Raw genomic sequence first — 13,706 nt, 5'->3', positions numbered from 1 at the left:
GCAATTTATGAAGAGCTTTTTCCTGAAATATTGTAACTGACTTTCATTTCACTTTGCTGCTACTGCTGAGCTTCAAGATACGTCTTTTTTAAGGTGTCTTCTGAATTTTGAGTAGAAAACCAAGCAGTGAATAATAATAATAGCCATGATAATGATAGTAACTAATAAATAGATGAAAAGGAATTGCTTCTCAGGTCTGTCCTTGGGATAGTAACCAGCAGTAGCAGCCTGGTTCAGCAGTCAAAATCAATCCTGACTACTCCATGCAAAAACTCAAAATTTACACCTGGTCTTCCTAAAGCATACATGTAATCAATAGGCAATCTGCTAAGAATGGCTTGAATCCTAAGTAAGTCCCATTCCATAAATGTTTACAAAATGGAGCTTTCATGCTTCCTCCTTTCCTCTGCAGTCTCCTGTGTCCCCCCCCCCCCCCCAATCTTCTATTGAGGGTTGGAGGACTCTCTGGAACAGAGTGACATGAGAAGGGAAAAGGAGCAATTGCCAAAAATAGGGGGTGGAGAGTCCCACAGTACAGAACCAAAAGTGCTTTCCACTGGCAGAACAGCAGTTTGGATCCAACTCAGTATCTCCTAATTGAGAAGCACATCTGTTCTTTCTACATATGTATAGATGGTAATAGCTTTCCTATAGCTTGTTGATCTAGAGAGAAGTCTGTTGTATATATTGAAAAGTAACTTACATCATTCTGCATTCAAAGCTGTAAAATACAGTATGTTAGGTATCAATCGCTGATCTTTGTGGTGAAATGTACTGAGAAAGCAACTACTGTATTGAAGCTTTCACTTTTCTGCTGTATATAACTGTGAATGTGCTGGCTAATCACTTTCTCTTCTTTATTTGCTCTAGGATTAAAGCAAGTTTACCAGTTGAAAGTTCATTCTTCAAACGAAGATTATTATTTTTTGACGTATGGAAGGATGACTACTTTTTGAAATGGACGGATTAAGACTTCTAAGAAGTCAAAAGTGATTGAACAACGGTCGTTCGTAGAAAAGCTATCGCTTCTCGGCCTTTTGGCTAAGATCAAGTGTAGAAAAGCTGCATCTGTAGAACATTTGCCATTATATTACATGATCATAACTGGGATCTCATGCAACCTTTGTGTTTTCTGGATAACCTTCTTCGGAAGAGAGTTATAAATGTGAAAGGCAGAGATGGCTGTGTTTTCTTTTGGAGCTTACTAAGGATAAACACGTTTTCCAATAATGACCAGTTTGAAGCGGTCCCAGACTGAAAGGGCTGTTGCCACCGGAGTGTCAGATGGAACTCCTAAAGTCCACTCAGATGACTTTTATATGAGACGCTTCAGGTCACAGAATGGTAGCTTGGGATCTTCAGTGATGGCTCCAGTAGGCCCTCCACGCAATGAAGGGTCTCATCACCTTACATCTACTCCTGGAGTACCTAAAATGGGGGTTAGGGCCAGGATTGCTGACTGGCCCCCAAGGAAGGAAAATGTCAAAGAAAATAGTAGATCAAGTCAAGAAATGGATACATCAAGCTGCCTTGATAGTATGTCTTCAAAAAGCAGTCCTGGGAGCCAGGGGAGCTCTATTAACTTGAATTCTAGTGACTCTGTCATGTTAAAGAGTATCCAAAACACACTTAAGAGCAAAACAAGGCAGTCTGAGAACCTAGATTCTAGGTTTCTCACTCCTGATGGATACCACAGCTCCCCAAGAAAAGCTCTTCGCAGAATAAGACAGCGAAGTAATAGTGACATTACCCTAAGTGAGCTTGATGTAGATAGCTATGATGAATGTATCTCGCCCAGTTATAAATCTGGACCATCACTGCACAGGGAATATGGCAGCACTTCATCAATAGATAAGCAGGGTACTTCAGGGGAAGGTTTTTTTGACCTGTTGAAAAGTTTTAAAGATGAAAAATCTGACCAGAGAGGTCCAGGCACCAGCAAATTCTGTGAACTCCTTATAGCTAGTGGAAGTAAGGGCTCAGGATTTTCCTTGGATGTGATAGATGGACCCATAACTCAGAGGGAGAACCTTCGACTATTTAAAGAAAGGGAGAAGCCACTGAAGAGGCGTTCAAAATCAGAGACAGGAGATTCTTCCATTTTTCGAAAGCTGCGTAATGCCAAAGCTGAAGGGGATCTTGGGAAGTCCTCAGATCTTGAGGACAGCAGATCAGAAGACAGTGTCAGGCCTTGGACTTGTCCAAAGTGTTTTGCCCATTACGATTGCCAGAGCATATTATTTGATTTAAATGAAGTGGCAGTTAACCGGCACAATGTGATCAAACGAAGGAATACAACGACTGGAGCTTCTGCTGCAGCAGTTGCATCATTAGCTTCTGGACCATTGTCCCATTCTGCAAGTTTCAATTCCCCAATGGGCAGTACAGAAGACCTGAATTCCAAAGGAAGTCTCAATATGGACCAGGGAGACGATAAAAGCAATGACCTTGTTATGAGTTGTCCTTATTTTCGTAATGAGATTGGTGGGGAAGGAGAAAGAAAGATCAGTCTCACAAAATCTAACTCTGGATCCTTCAGTGGCTGTGAAAGTGCCTCTTTTGAGTCCACTCTTAGCTCTCATTGCACAAATGCAGGAGTGGCTGTTCTTGAAGTACCCAAGGAAAACCTGGTCTTGCACTTGGATAGAGGGAAGAGATACATCGTTGAACACGTGGATCTTGGTGCATATTATTATCGTAAATTCTTCTATCAGAAAGGTGAGCAATCATTTAATACCTTGAATAGCATTATTCTTTCCTATTTTACAAAATGTTCTCCAAGTACTGCCTGCTGCACAGAATGTTCCTTGATCATTCTAGGCATAATTCATACAAACACTTAAATTTTGCAATTTGCTTTTTAATAATATGACAGGGATTTTTTTAGACTTTATAGTTTAGGCAGTCTTCTAACATGTACATGGAACGAGACCAAATCGAAAGGCACAATCTACAGAAAGATGCCGAGGTTTTAAAAATATTTTGGAAATGGAAATGTAATTAAAACTTGTTTAACAGGGACTGTGCGAATGTTCTGGCACCCACAGCATTGTAAAACATGTATTAAAATGGTCAAATGGAGGTTTCTCTATTATAATGTATTTCATTGTACTAAAAGGTTTTTCCAAATCCCCAGTTGACACAATTCTTCTTACTGTTCTAGAAAGGGGGGTATAATTAACATAATTCTGGTGTGCCTTTAATATAGAACACGGACCTCAGCCTGTAGGTTGGGAAAATGTTTGCTATACCTGGAAGAAGGTTTTGTGCTTTACAACATTCAAATATTACACTGAGCATGTGAACCAGATGTTCATAGCTACAACTGGTAGCAGTTTCTGTTATCACAGCGGTTAGAATGAGTATCACCAAAATCTTTAGAATTGTTTCCCAGCTGTATGTGCATGCTACATTTGCCCATGTGAGCATGTGCCCATGGATGGTTGGAACTTGCTCACATGTAGAACAAAACTGTCCTTAATCCTTTACTTACTATGCAAAATGTAACATACAGAATCCTTTTTTTCTGAGATGGAAAATAATTTTTTCTCCTCCCGCACCCCTTTTTTTAAATGCACAAGAACACTGGAACTACTTTGGGGCAGATGAGAACCTTGGTCCTGTAGCTGTCAGCATCAGAAGAGAAAAACCTGAAGAAATAAAAGAAAATGGATCGCAATACAATTACCGCATCATTTTCAGAACTAGTGAGGTAAACAATATATGGAAAGTATAAGAATAAGAAATGCAAAAATGTATTTTCTCTATACTCTTAAGATTGACTGCAAATGTGAGTTGTATAAGGGTTATTTTCATGTTTTGCCTGTGGTCTAAAATGTACTGATCCTTTAAATCAGAAAATATGTAAAGATGACAGAAAGAGCTACTCAAAAGTGGAATGGACTACCTCAGAAGGTGGAGTCACCTTCATTGGAGGTTTTGAAGTAGAGATTAGATGGCCATCTGTCAGGGATTCTTTAGCTGTGATTTGTGCGTTGCTGGGATAGGATTGGATGACTCTCAGAAATCCTCCCACCTCTATGATTCTACACTGGGTTGTTTTAGATCTGGGTATCTATTTTAATTGCCATTTTGTGCAATGTTGTAAACTGCTCTTGAGTATATAATAGTTTATATCAGAAGGCAACTTGATCTCCAGATGTTCTTGACTACAAATCCCAACACCCTTGACTATTGACCATGCAGACTGGGGCTGATGAAAAGTTACCATTCACTAATAACCAGGCCTGGTTCACACATACCTAAGCCACAGTTTGTTTAGCAAACACGTGGCATATTTAAAGAATAAGCCAAAACACTAACTTTTTGTAAACCGCTTTGAGGTTTTGTTACTCAAGTGGCATGTAAATGTTGTGAACCAAGCTTTGGAGAAACGATTTGTTGCTTATTTGTTCTGTGAGATGACACATGGCTTGTTGAACACAGCCTATGTCTGCTTAAATCATATGTACATCTTCTGTTCCTGGTACTTGGATTAATTTTTACATTTTCCTGCTTTAATTTTACAAAGAAACCTCCCTGTTTTAAAAAATTCAACTAGAGAACATGCTAGTTTATGGACAGCCTTTAACATAGAAACCCAGGTAAAAAGAAATATGTACAGTGGGGTTTCTATCATATAGACAGAAACTGCCTTGATTCCCTGTCGGGGGAAAAGACAGGGTATAAATAAATATGTTATAATAATAGTACTAATAACAATAAATTAACTAGTCCAAATGTTGAGTTTGGGCAGACGGGGAGCATTGTTCTTGTTTTACTTCTGCATTAACAGTAGCACAGAGGTGCTTGACTTAATGAAACAAAACCATTTTGCACATTCCTGGGAAGAAGCAAAAAGTGAATGCATGAGTAGCTTGTCCATCTGTTTTCTGTATTTCTGGATAACATATCAAGAGGAAAATCCCTGCATCTTCTAGGAGCACAATGCCTGCTTTTCCATTTAAGGAATCATGCAAATTGAACTTGTGTAAGTTCTTCAGATATTGGTACTAAACAAAACAATGATGCAGACATGCACAACTTAGTATAAGATTTGAAGCACAGCACCCAGGAATCCTTAGTTCTTTGGGTTACTAGCCTACCCCCACCTTCCCTTCATATATCTAAGTAAATAACTTTTGTTTCACAGCTTACAACCCTAAGAGGTTCTGTCTTGGAAGATGCTATACCTTCAACTGCAAAGCACTGTACAGCTAGAGGGCTGCCCTTGAAAGAGGTGCTTGAGCACGTGGTTCCTGAACTGAATATACATTGTCTCAGGTTGGCCTTCAACACTCCTAAAGTCACAGAACAACTTATGAAACTTGATGAACAAGGGGTAAGTTCAAAATAGCAAACTTTAATCCTTTACTAGGCCAGCATTGCGGTAACAGATCTAGATATCTTTTTTCCCACCATGTCTGGAAACTCTAAAGAAATCTACCAAGTCTATCCAATGCTACAGAATAAAGGGTTTGCCTGAGATCTCAGGCCTTAGAGTTTGCTGCCAAAAAAAGTGAATTAGGCAAACTCAAAAATTCTGAAATGTGTACTGTTTAAAGCAGAATATTATAACCTAGCATGTTTAATTTCTTTCTGCATGGTATAATGGAAGACAGCGTGTAAGACATTGATACAAGAATTATGCCTTATTTCTCCTGCTTATGTCATCCATGACATATTAGGCACTATCATCATACATTCTAACAACTTAAACCTCTTATGGTATTAGACCTTACTTTTTAATATCTGAAGACTCTTGATACTGCTTTTTTATATCTAGAATTTCATAACTTAGCAGAAATTAAGTAATTAACTTAACTTGACAGAAATACACTAGCTTGTATTTAATGAAGCTGTTTAGTTGGTGGTGTCTAAAACCAAAGTATTCAATTCATTGTTTGGATCTGTTCCAACTTGGTTTTCTGGCCTCGTTCGGAACTGAAAGTGGCTTCATTACTCTCTTGAATGGCATATGCTAGGAGATGGATGGGGCAGTGAGACACTGTTTAGTCTCCAGAACCTCTCAGCAGCTATCAGTAGTTTATTTATTTTATTATTGATTGGGAATATTTATAGCCTGCCCTTCATCAATACTGATACCAGGGTGGAGTACAACATAAGATAACGTAACAACCAAATTAATATATAATCCACAATAGAACACTAAAACCCACTTAAAAACTTCTTCACTCGGTGCATATTGAAATCTAAGGAATTTGCTCCCATGAGATTGCCCCCAACTTGGATGATTTTAAAAGAGATTTAGACAGATTCATGGAGGATGTGGCTTGCCATTGTGTCTAATAGCCACTGATGTGTTCTACCTCTACTGTCAGAGGCAATATGCGTCTCAATATTAGTTGCTGTAAATCACAAATGGAGAGATTTCATGTCCTGCTTGCAGGCTTCCCATAAGCATTTGGTTGGCCATGTAAGAACAGAATTCTGAAGTAGATGGGACTTAAAGTTGATCCGGGCCACACTTATGTTCTCAGTATTCCATTGACTTGATTATTTTCATAGACTAAACTACACATTTAAATTCAAATCACCTCCCAATACAAAGATAATAGTGTTGCATTCAAGTCAAAACTTGATGGCATAGAAACATTACGCTAAAGTCTACAGTTTAGAAACTATATTTTTCTTTCTCTCTCTTTCTGTTTTGCATCCTTTGGGGGAAATCTTGAATTGGAAATGCAAGTAGCAACCAATATCCTTTGCAGAGCGATTTGAAATACACAGATTTAATGTGCCTACATTTATTAGTCATAGTTTTCTCATTGTTGAAGGGGAAGAGGAAGAAGTCAGTGGTGACTTTTGGAAGGACTCTCTATGTTAGTCTTTTAATGCAGCATAGATGCTACATAAGCTGATGAGAATGCAAAACTTGAGTTTCTGTTTGTGTTTACAGCTAAGCTATCAACTTAAAGTGGGGATCATGTACTGCAAGTCTGGACAAAGCACAGAAGAGGAAATGTACAACAATGAATCAGCAGGCCCTGCCTTTGAAGAGTTTCTTCAGTTACTGGGAGAACGGGTTCGGCTCAAGGGATTTGAAAAGTACCGTGCTCAACTAGACACAAAGAGTAAGGGACCCTCTCTTATGCAAATTAATAAGACATAGTTACAGCCATGGTCAGCAAATAGATTTTGACAGTGGACCTATTGAGGAAGTGGAGAGTGGCAAGCCGCCACTCTCTCTTATCTTTTCAGTGTGAACTTCTCAGAAACCTCCTCATGACAACACTGCAGCTGCAGCTCATCTTTGTTACAGAAGTACTTGTTCTGAGAATTTGGTTGATTTGTACAGTCCCTCATGTTGATAGTCTATCTTTATGGCATCTTCCCTTATTAGTCCTGAAATTTAATTTTGCTTGTTTGTTTCCATCAGTGTACATGGCATTTCACAAAATAACCTAATCAAAAGACAAGTTCCTGCCCCAAAGAGCTTTCAGCATAAATTACCTTCTTTCTTCTTAATCTCTACATAGTTTCCCCTCAATTGAGTTCATTAAAACATAGTTCCTGGCTTGGTTTATAAAATTCATGGCTAAAATGAAGTAAAGAGGTGACTTTTTGCCAAGATCTTGAAACAAAATGCATGGTTTTTAAGGGAAGGGGAGAAATCAGCAAAATTACTCCTGTAAACACCTCTTCAGTGTGTAGTCCTCCCCGTGAAATACACACACCTATAGCTGTGAGCTTTCATTATGTGGTATTTAGATTGAACCGTGCGTATTGAGGTCCATGGTTATCTCACTTGCGGTATAGGAAATTAAAGTAAAGAATGCGTCATGAAAGTAGAAAAGCGTTCGCAAACAGTGCAGTGAATTTTCTGTTGCCATGGTTTCTGCTGTTACTGATGTTTTGACTATAGGCAGCAGAGAAGGAAACGATTAAAACATGAAATAACCTAGAATATTTTAAAGCCAGTTAGATATATTTAGAAACGCCAATAAATGTCAAATTCTGTAGTACAAAAAACTGAAATTACTTTATTTCTTTTGAATTTAAATGACCTTCCCCTATTTCTACCTAGTCATTGCCATGTAATTTACCTGTAATGTGAGGGGTCTTATGCAGGAAAATATTTAAGGGAGAAGAGGGGGAAATAATGCTGGTTCTTCTAGCAAGTGTTGAAGCACTGCTTACCCACCTACCCTGGTCTTTTCTTTAAAGTTGAACTGTGCTAAAATGCAGCCAATGTTGTTGACGTTCTGCTCACTTTGCTTAAATTTGTTATCAGCATAGACCTTTTCTGTTTAATGAGCCCTGAGTCCCTTAGTTTTTGCATGAGTTGACCCAAAATTGAATAGCTATTTACAAGCAGCAGGTCTATAACATGATTTGATAGATGCTACATATTGCTTAGAACAGCTACAAAATGTGTTTATTATTTAGATTATTTATATTCTGCTTTTCAAACTGATGAAACAACCATATGCTCTTTTGCTCTGAAGGAAGTCCCATTGAGATCAGTCATGTTCATGTCTTAAGTAAGTGTAGGTAGGAATGCAACCTAATTTTCAAAAGCAACTGATGTGATGCATGCTACTTTTGATTTATTTATATTTTTTAATGCTCCTGCCCTCTCCCCTTAAACAAAAAAAAATATATATTCAAGAGTAAATCATGTTGAGATCTTTCCCAGCCCCCTGCTACCTGTGATTCTTAACTGGGTATAACAAGGCGTGAATCTGGGGGTTTCTGCGTGCAAAGCACCTGAGCTTCAATCAATACATAGTGTCTCACTGATGTACTTGGTGCTTTAGAATAACAAGCAGAACAAACAAAAAGCAGGTCCCTTCCCCAAGGAGCTGACAATGATTATTTACCACGCTTCCTTTTTATTTTCAGGTATTTAACAATCTAATGTTAAATCCTAGACCTGAGAAACGACCAGAGTTGAAATATTCAAGTATATGAATTCCTTAAGGAAACGTTTCAGATGGAAAATTTATCCCTGCTTTGTGCATCATTAGAAAATGATCATATTGAGCAACTGTGTGCTTACAATTTTCTGCTTTCAGCTTGAAGAATTTATCCATCTCAAAAGGGGATTGCATCCCCCATCCCAAATCTTCATAGGCCTAATGTTTGTTTCTCCTATGTTTTTCACACAGTAGACTTTTGCTTTAAGTCGACAATGTTGACTTCAGATATAACCTCACTCATGGTTGAGGAGGACTGTGGTTATTTACATGATTCCCAAGACACGAGTGTTTTATGATAAGCACTTGTTGCCTTGCTTGTAGTGATCTGCTAGTTCAGGTCTCATTACTTAAGCGGCAAATGGCCTGGAGCCATTTGAAGACTCGGTTGCTTGATTTTTATTTTCCCCTGTGTTTTAGTTCACTGCTCCATTTAGATCAGTTCTCAAAAGTTTCTCTGCACACCAGAGCTATGATTACAACCATTTATGAAGTAAAATGAATTGTTAAACTAAAAGTTGTTACTGTTCTGGACTTTTAAAACTTTCAGAAGCTTGGTCATCATGAGAAGGCTGTATTTATGTTCAGCCAGAACCTTTTTCCAAATACTTGCTGCTGTGTGAAATATGCTGCCATCCTTCCCCATCTGTTTCTCACATTTTAGGCATTGGTTTTGATGTTTTCCTTCTACCAGGCAGGCAAACAAGGGACAAGATGAGCAACACATCTAATTGGGATGAGGGCACAATGCAGATAGACTTTCATTAAACGAGAGATCACCCCTGCAGAGACCAATGCTGGTTCTGATTTTAAAATGTAGTCTTGGGAGCCATATTGAGAGTAGTACTAGGGCCCAGATAGGCGATTAAAAGAGGCCTGTACAACTTGTGACCCATCATAGATAACCCTTTAACAGCAGTCATAAAAGGCTTAATAATCCTCCTGCCCCCCCCCCATGACTGCAGAATTGCAGAACTTTAAGCATTTGGCACACTGTATGTAATGGGACGTGGGTGGCGCTGTGGGTTAAACCACAGAGCCTAGGACTTGCTGATCAGAAGGTCGGTGGTTCGAATCCCCGCGACAGGGTGAGCTCCCGTTGCTCAGTCCCTGCTCCTGCCAACCTAGCAGTTCAAAAGCACATCAAAGTGCAAGTAGATAAATATGTACTGCTGTGGCAGGAAGGTAAACGGCGTTTCCATGCGCTGCTCTGGTTCACCAGAAGCGGCTTAGTCATGCTGGCCACATGACCCAGAAGCTGTCTATGGACAAACGCCGGCTCCCTCGGCCCATAGAACAAGATGAGCGCCGCAACCACAGAGTCGGTCATGACTGGACCTAATGGTCAGGGGTACCTTTACCTTTACCTTTTATGTAGTTGGTGTGGCTTGGTAGGTCACAAATTGTGCGGGCCTGTATTAAAATATAAATTTATTGTTCAAATATTTTAAAAATTAAATTGTAATCATAGTTTTCCTATATCAAAGAGCTTTAAAACGAGTTAAATTACTTATCATATGTATTCTTTGGGTAGAGGGGATTGTAAATATCATACATAATGCATTATATTAGGGAACATTTCTTGTAAAATGTGTGTGTTGGGGAAAAGGCATTCAGACATGTACTTCAGGAGAAATGTGCAGTAAAATGCCTGTGAATTTTTCTGTGGTCTTCCTTTTTTAAAAAAATCATAAACTAGTGCTGAAATAAATCATACTGAGATTAAGAGTGGGGGCAAATGAAAAAGTGGAAGCAGCCAAAGGTGATAAATTATTCCATCTCAATTAGGTACTACCTCCCTTTCAGATTTTGTTTGTATTTTTCATGTTGTTCTTGACGCTATTGCACGATTGTTTCCATAGCTGATGCTTACAACATCATGCAGTTTTGCAGCTTATGTAAAAGTATTTTAAAATAGTAAGTTGGATTTCTTTTGTTATTTGAATCTTAGCTGATTCTACTGGCACTCACTCTCTTTATACAACGTACAAGGACTATGAAATCATGTTCCATGTTTCCACCATGCTGCCCTACACACCTAACAACAAGCAACAGGTAGGATTCATTTTCACTGTGTAAAGAGTTATGTGGGTCCATTACAGATGTAACACTAAAGCATTATTTAGCACTGTGTGAATAAGCGGAAGAAAGCTTTTGACAGACATGATTTCCCCTCCCCTATCCTCCCTAGTGCAGCAATGAATAAGAGATTAGAGGCATTTGTTTCCTGTTTTAAACTAACAGAAATGTACCATTGTATCTGAATTAGGAGGAGCTAGGTTTTCTTTAGACTGCTTTGTGAACGAGTCATAGTCATAAACCTCTGTTGAATGCTGTCTTGTTTAAACAAGCCACAGTTTACACTAACTGGAGAATTTGGTTCATTGCAGAAGAAATTTCATGAGGTATGACACCATAACATAAGTCTATATACAACTTACAGCTATAGTATTCGAGTGTTAATTCCTAGCAACAAGAAAAAACTTTGCTACTTGCTGCAGTCTTGCATCTCAATCAGTATAATTGCACCAAGTAGGTTTGGATTGCTCTGAAATGACGTTGCTCATTGAGTGATAATATTTTCTCCACCCATTTGCATTGTTTCATTAAGATCCTCCAAGATGTTTGAGCTGTTTAAAAAATGGTTTTGGTGTAATAAAGAAAACTTCCAAGTAGCTGCAAGAAGTTATATTTCAGTAGACAAGTTGGCTAGTGATGGCTTAAGATTTTGGGAATGAACAAATCTGGGGCTGATTTAAAGTTTGTTTCTCTTTAGGAAATGTGAGTTAAGTAGTAAATCTGATCAGCATAGCTTTTTCAAGATCATTTGCTTTCACATGAGAGCTGTGATAGAGTCAGAGAGAGAGATGGCAGTCTGGGGTACAGAAGGGGTGTCTCCCCAGCCTTGGGGGAATCTTGTGTTTTTACTGCTTAGAGCCAGTGACTAAACTTCAGCCTAGTTGATACATTCAGCGCTATGATAGTGTGGTATAAGTCTTGTACAAGAGCATATGCAAACAGAAGAATTTACCTAGGTTTGGGGTAGGAAGCAGCCCTTTCATGAGTGGAAGAAATTGTGTGCTAGTGCAAGGGCGGGGAACCTTTTTTCTGCCAAGGACTGCATACCAGTGGGAGTTAGGGTCAAAGCCAGTGCGTGGGCAATGCCAAAACCAAAAGTACATGGGGTATCCTATCTTTTTCCTGCTGCTGCCACTCTTCCCTCCTTGCCATTAACATGTGGCCCTCAGCATACAGGTTGCGTCCCCATGTGCTAGAAGAAGGGCACACTTGGATCCACCCCATGTGTCCCAAGGCACTTTTCTACATTTGTAAAAGCAATGTCCAGGGGACGCGGGTGGTGCTGTGGTCTAGGGCTTGCTGATCGGAAGGTCAGCAGTTCAAATCCCCATGACGGGATGAGCGTCGGTTGTTCGGTCCCAGCTCCTGCCCACCTAGCAGTTCGAAAGCATGTCAACGTGGAAGTAGATAAATAGGTACCGCTCCGGCGGGAAGGCAAACGGCATTTCTGTGCGCTGCTCTGGTTTGCCAGAAGCGGCTTAGTCATGCTGGCCACATGACCCGGAAGCTGTCTGCGGACAAACGCCGGCTCCCTTGGCCTATAGAGTGAGATGAGCATGCAACCCCAGAGTCATCCACGACTGGAGCTAACGGTCAGGGGTACCTTTACCTTTAAAGGCAATATCTAGTTTCTTTCTTGAGTGATTACTCAATATACTTTACCTCATACATTGCCCTCTTTGATATCATTTTCATTTTGTAAATTTTTGCTAATCATTGTTTGAACTGAACTGAGCTGCGGAAGTCTATGTATAGCTGGAATTTATATCTGATTTAAACAAAAAGCAAACAAACCACAAAACAATTGTTAATTCAAGGAGCTAACATTGAATTCAAGGAACAATAACATGGTTTAGTTGATTCTGCCTGCTCATGAACATACTTTAATCTCATTATATTTTAAATGGTCAGTTCTATCATACAGATGGTTAGTGCTATGCTGTAATTTAAAGGAAGCTTTCTGGCATTCTTTTCAGGAGAAAAAGAATAAGTTGACAAAAATGCATAACAATAATTTGTTTGGTAACACTGCCACTATCAAATACAAAAACACAGTTTTAATGCACAGAAGAACATTGTCTAGGTTATGAACAATTTATAATGGTTGGAAGAAAGTAGCAAGTAGACAAACATAGTGTTATATTACGATAAATTTGATTCTAGAGACATTCAAAATCTGTCTGTTATGAAGACATTTCTGGGTATTAAAATAGACGTGTAGCTGTTGTTATGGAAACAGGGGGTGCAAGATGCTAGTCGTTTCAGCATGTCATATATTGGCCAATTTCTCATTTACTTGCTCAGAATAAAGCATTGAATGAAATAATTTAAAATATTCCATGATTCGCAAACATTAATTAACAGGAATAATGAACAATATGCTATAAGGGGGTACTTCCCCCCTCCAATACCTTATGTTTCTTGTCTTTACCCTCATAGCTCTTAAGAAAACGACATATTGGAAATGATATTGTGACCATCGTTTTCCAAGAACCTGGAGCAGAGTCATTCAGCCCAAAGAATATTCGCTCTCACTTCCAGCATGTCTTTGTCATTGTCCGTGTGCACAATCCATGCACCGACAACGTCTGTTACAGGTACCTATTACTTTGTGAACACGCAGAGGCTAACCACATTTTGGAATTTTTTATGCTTTATTTTACAATGCTTTTTTACTGTTAATTTTCA

At 39.0% G+C, this 13,706-nt stretch overlaps 1 protein-coding gene across 10 annotated transcripts in view; it reads left to right on the top strand.

Annotated features, from left to right (window-relative positions):
- The window catches only part of SIPA1L1 (signal induced proliferation associated 1 like 1), a 145,379-nt gene that overhangs the window by 96,030 nt on the left and 35,643 nt on the right, over positions 1 to 13,706 (top strand). For all 10 annotated transcript variants that reach the window (XM_028724783.2, XM_028724806.2, XM_028724792.2 and 7 more), the window contains 6 exons: positions 871 to 2,718; positions 3,582 to 3,712; positions 5,153 to 5,341; positions 6,920 to 7,094; positions 10,891 to 10,994; positions 13,458 to 13,615. In XM_028724783.2, coding sequence (XP_028580616.2) covers positions 1,230 to 2,718; positions 3,582 to 3,712; positions 5,153 to 5,341; positions 6,920 to 7,094; positions 10,891 to 10,994; positions 13,458 to 13,615 — 2,246 coding nt within the window. In that variant the 5' untranslated portion in view covers positions 871 to 1,229. The remainder of the gene's footprint in view (positions 1 to 870; positions 2,719 to 3,581; positions 3,713 to 5,152; positions 5,342 to 6,919; positions 7,095 to 10,890; positions 10,995 to 13,457; positions 13,616 to 13,706) is intronic.

Source organism: Podarcis muralis, chromosome 1 (assembly GCF_964188315.1).
Source record: "Podarcis muralis chromosome 1, rPodMur119.hap1.1, whole genome shotgun sequence".
Lineage (NCBI taxonomy): Eukaryota > Metazoa > Chordata > Lepidosauria > Squamata > Lacertidae > Podarcis > Podarcis muralis.
Note: the sequence above shows the minus strand (reverse complement) of the source record. Positions and strands in the feature narration are given on the sequence as shown.